At 35.6% G+C, this 5248-nt stretch overlaps 1 protein-coding gene across 1 annotated transcript; it reads left to right on the top strand.

Moving 5' to 3' along the window:
• The first annotated feature begins 1204 nt into the window (after window positions 1-1204).
• On the top strand, window positions 1205-4959 carry LOC122596295 (heterodimeric geranylgeranyl pyrophosphate synthase small subunit, chloroplastic). Its single transcript, XM_043768843.1, has 3 exons — window positions 1205-1314; window positions 2750-3120; window positions 4196-4959. Exons 2-3 carry the CDS (start codon window positions 2788-2790, stop codon window positions 4859-4861), a joined length of 999 nt encoding a protein of 332 aa, XP_043624778.1. The 5' UTR covers window positions 1205-1314; window positions 2750-2787; the 3' UTR covers window positions 4862-4959.
• Window positions 4960-5248: the final 289 nt, after the last annotated feature.

A 5248-nucleotide genomic window follows, 5' to 3' on the forward strand; every position in this document is an offset into this window, starting at 1 on the left:
ATCAACTTAGTTGGAGTGGCTAAGGTGGTTATGGTAACCCAACAATATGTATATAAAACACTTAGCTAAGGTGGCTCGAGGTAAGCTCCAAAGCTTGACGAGCTTTAGGGATGTAGGTTCTAGCTCAGCTCGTTATGGTTTTATATGACTCAAGCTCGACTCCGAAAGCTTAAAAATAAAAGTTTTCGGTAAAAAGCTCGATCTTAGCTTGTTATTGTAAATATGGCTCGAGCTCGACTTAAAAAAGAAAATACACAAATAGCCAGTACAAGCTTTCAGTTTGTTTTACTAGACATATTGAATATCAATTTGTTAATTTGTAAATTTGTCATATTAATTTGTTCTCGGACAAATGGATGGCAAATTAAGTTTGTGGGCCAACTTCGTTTTTATATATGTATGTATGTATATACATAGGGAAAAATGATATGATTACATGAATATGAAGTTTAAAGACGCGGGTTCAATATTTCGTGATGTCCTGATCATGTGGGATTAAGATGGAGGTATTGTACTGGCATCATATAGTTTATACAGGGTGAGTTGATAGGTATCCAATTGTGATGCCGGGGCTAGGGTTCCCTTCATTACCGTTTATATAGGGGAAAATGAATATATGAGGTTGCGTCATATCTAAACTTAAGTATAAAACCATCACATATTAATTTTTTAATATTTATTGTATAGTAAATAAATTACATAACCTCCATGAATTTTATAGTTCCATGCTTATATGGTATTATCTTACATTCACTTCTCATATACTTAAGTTAGTGTTTTTGAAATGGGAACCAATCTGTACACCACTAATTTTTGGCGATACACCACTAACTGTGCTTTATAGTGTTGTACTGTACAAGACAATAATGCATATATTATGGTGTATCGTCAAAAACGGGTGGTGTACAGATCACTTCTTTTTGAAATGTATATGAATAATGATTTTACTGAGTTTACTTATGTTAAGCTTTGAGGTAAATTGAGTTAAATGTGGTATGCATTGAGTGTGTTAATTCAATATGATGAAACAATTTACTACTATATACAAGTTTGTTTGGGCATTTTGTATATGACATTAGTCATTAGAGATAGCCAACAACATCAAAACGAAACGAAAGTAACGAAGTTGAAGGACCAATTTGATCAATAAACCAAAATTTGTGAATATGATATGACATGATATATATGTACAGATAAAAGAAATAATCGCCAATCTATCATTGGTTTTACCAAAGGGAAAAAAACCACTCGCACCACCGAAATAGCACTATCGAAATTCCCTGTATCCGTCTGATATCTCCGTCGTATTTTCTGGTCAGTAATACTTATAGCTTCTGATTCAATCTTTTCTTTTAAATTAATTAGCTTCGTGTCTACATTTTCTATTAGGTTTCAAATCTAAAATTTCTGTTATCATTTCTGATATGATATATTGATTGTTTCTAGAAGGGTCGGATATACGGATGTTGATGATTATAGTTTAAAACCAATAAAAATTAGGTAATGGAAGTTAAGACGTAGTAGTGGCAATATCTTATTAACAAGAATGACTGCATACATAAAGAAAACAAGAAATTTGAATTTTCTAGCATTGCAAGATTACCAAGATTTGAATTGCAAATAAGACCCGTAACGTTTTAGACATTAAAGAAACAGAAGTACATTATTAATATGCCAAGTTACGAATTGTGACACCGGCATTAATCGCTTGAGCTGCACACTGCACAGCCGTTTACAGTCCGCCTTAGCCTCGGGTAGTTGATACTTTCAGGGAATCATTTTTTGGAATCAGCCGAGACTTTTAGTAAAACTTTAAAAAATGGACCGGAGAAGTAGTGATATAAAACTAAGCATCATAAAACACCTAAACAAGCTGGAGATTAAGCAAAACCAGCTGTTACTTTATACAAAAAAAAAAAAAGTACCCAGAAGAAGTGGCCAGCGAATAAGCCAGAGAAAGGATGTTTGTGGCTTGTTCGTGCAGAACGATTGGGGTTTTTTTATGCATAAATTAAACTGGGCAAGTTAAAATGTTGTAGTAGTCTTTATCAGGTTAAAGCTTCATGTACAATAAAGATCTTTGGTGCCCCATTAAGTTGTGCGAGCATAGAGGATAAGGTTTTGGATGAATTGGACTATAGTTGAGCTGTACAAAAATAATCTTTGAGTGGATAATGAAATTGGGTTTTTCTTTGCGGTAATTTTGTAAGTCATCGTTGTTAGCTGAGCTTATGCATCATTCTTTTTGTTCACAACCTTGGTTTATGTTCAAGGTGGTTGGGTCATCATATAAAACATTTGTCTTTGCAAGTATATCATAAGATTTCAAGAATATAGTCTCACCTACTCTTTTTTTAAGGCAAAGAGTTGTGAATATTATATATTCAGGTACTTTTGTGAGTATCCTATGTTTTTCAAACTGTCTCGGTTTATATAAAGAAGGAAACTAGTCTTTTTGTCAACCTTTTCTAATCCAGATGTTAAAGCATTTTGGAGCTCATATTTATCAGTACATTACTCGATTTAATATTTGAACTGTCCAAGGTATGCCTGTTGTCAGATTAACGAGTGCAGGATTTTACTTTCTTTAAAAATTTATATTTTTACCATTGCATAATAAGGGAACATCTTTCACCTTTTTGTTCTTTTTGTTTTCTTATGTTGAAAATCTATGCAAGTAAGAGTTTCAATTGTTACATCATCATTTCTACCTTTGGCTTGAAGTCTATTAATTTTCAATCATCAATAGATTTGCATATAAATCAATCAAGCAGAGAGGAAAAAAGGATGTTTGCAACGTCTATCACTTCCTGCCCCCATCTTCATTTTCCAAAGAGTCTCTCAGTCACTCGACAAAAGATTAGATGTTCTTCAACCACATCATCAATTTCTACCAGTTTTGACCTTAAAACTTACTGGTCAACTCTGAGAGAAGAAATTAACCAGAAGCTTGATGAAGCTATACCTGTTCAGTACCCATCTCAGATTTATGAATCCATGCGTTATTCAGTTCTTGCAAAAGGGGCAAAAAGAGCACCTCCAGTTATGTGTGTTGCTGCTTGTGAGCTCCTTGGTGGCAACCGCCTCGCCGCCTTCCCTACTGCCTGTGCCCTTGAAATGGTATGTTCCCTTCTCATTTTTTCCCCACTACTTCTGTGCTTGTTATTTTCAATTAGATAGGTCATAGGATCTGTCAATTATTTTATTACTGTAGCCTAAAGCTCTGAATCTAGTATTTCCTTCTATCAGAATCTTTGTGTTGAGTGGAGGAGTTTTATTATTTTTTGAACGCCTCTAAAATTTTATTAATAAAATGCCAGTAAGAAATTAACTAATAGCCTAATACGATGATACACAGTACGTTCCAGTAAAGAGAACAAGAACTCTGACACGACTATAAGAAAGGTAACACGTAAAATAACGAGAACTACTAATGTAAATAAGGAAATCCCAGTGAAACGCAAAAAGAATGACCTCCCATGGAACAATCCGAACACCCGTGGCATAATGCCACAAATGCAGAGGGACTTAACCGAGATTCGAATATTTCAAACCCTTTGCTCATCTCTTTAAAGCGTTATGTAAATGAATACTTTTCTTTTTAACACCAGATATGTTCTAAATCTCAATCATCAATAGGAAATAATCAATCCACTTGCTTAACTGTATGATAGAAAACGTTCTTTAAATTTTCCCACAAGGATCTCTAAAGCTCCAAATGTTTTCCGGATCAACTCGATGTCTGTTGATGGACCAACATAGTCAAGCCACGAAGAGATGTAGTCTGTGGCATGATTTAGCTTAAATAGGTCTTCCATAACTGGAGGCATTGGACCAACATAGTCAAGCCATGAAGAGATGTAGTCTGTGGCATGATTTAGCTTAAATAGGTCTTCCATAACTGGAGGCATCGATCAAAACGGAACACTAGAATCTGCGCCTTGCTAATCTTATGCACCATTATCTAGCTCCTTCTCTGGTTTATCAACTGGAACAAAAACATCAGTTGAAACTAAAGGAATGCTGACCTGAACATTATTAATCCCACATAACCCCTCAAAGTGGTTCGTCACTTCCACAGTAAATTGTCTGTTACTTGTAGTTAGACTTAGAGGTAATACTTTTACTTTTCAACCTATTTGTATTCTTACTATTTCATAGATAATATTCTGAAGCTGGCATCCTTGTTTTATAGGTTCATGCTGCGTCTTTAATCCATGATGACTTACCATGCATGGATGATGACCCATCTCGACGGGGTAAACCCTCTAATCACACTGTCTTTGGAATGGACATGGCCATTCTAGCTGGTGACGCGTTGTTCCCGCTAGGGTTCCGCCACATTGTCTCTCACACCCCGACCAATCTCGTCCCTGAAACCCAACTTCTTCGTGTCATCACTGAAATTGCACGAGCTGTGGGTTCCACTGGCATGGCAGCAGGCCAGTTTGTCGACTTGGAGGGTCCCCCAAATGCCATAGAATTCATTCAAGAAAAGAAGTACGGCGAGATGGGTGAATGCTCTGCTGTTTGTGGAGGCCTTCTAGCTGGTGCTGATGATAATCAGATCCAACGGCTAAGAAGATATGGGAGAGCCGTTGGGATTTTGTATCAAGTGGTTGATGATGTGCTACAAGCAAAATTAAAAAAGGATGTGGATAATAGACCAGAAGAAAAGAACGGGAAGAGTTATGTGGGTATTTATGGTATTGAGAAGGCTCTGAAATTGGCAGAGGATCTTAGAACCGAGGCTAAAAGAGAGTTGGAAGGTTTTGAGAAATATGGTGACAAGGTAATGCCGTTATATAGTTTTGTTGATTATGCTGTTGATAGAGGATTTAGCTTTGCTGATCAGGTTTAATTCTTATAATGTTGTATTGTAATTTTTCATTGAGACAATTTGATAAATAATCTGTACTTTTGTATCATCTTCTGATAATATATTCTGTTGATAGAGAATTTAGCTTTGCTGTTTAGTTCTAATGCTTATAAACATATAGTAAGTCCAGTGTCACAGTTTGATCTATGCTGTGTATTCAATCGTTGGTATCGTCTTCTGTTGATGTTCATTTATGTCAATTAAGAGGTGACATGTTCGACTTCTTCATATGATTGTATGAATTGTCTGCGGATCAAAAGATGCAAACGGCTAAATGGCAAACAGGTTGACAACAACCAATATATACAACTTTATATTATGTTCGTTTTCAAACTTCAAAGATCTAAGTTATTGTTTCTTTTATGACAA

This window comes from Erigeron canadensis, chromosome 4 (genome assembly GCF_010389155.1).
Source record: "Erigeron canadensis isolate Cc75 chromosome 4, C_canadensis_v1, whole genome shotgun sequence".
Taxonomy (NCBI): Eukaryota; Viridiplantae; Streptophyta; class Magnoliopsida; order Asterales; family Asteraceae; genus Erigeron; species Erigeron canadensis.

Coding starts and splice junctions, on each gene's coding strand:
- LOC122596295 (XM_043768843.1), top strand. CDS start 2,788: ATGTTTGCAACGTCTATCACTTCCTGCCCCCATCTTCATTTTCCAAAG. Junction 3,121..4,195: donor CTGCCTGTGCCCTTGAAATG/GTATGTTCCCTT, acceptor CTTGTTTTATAG/GTTCATGCTGCGTCTTTAAT.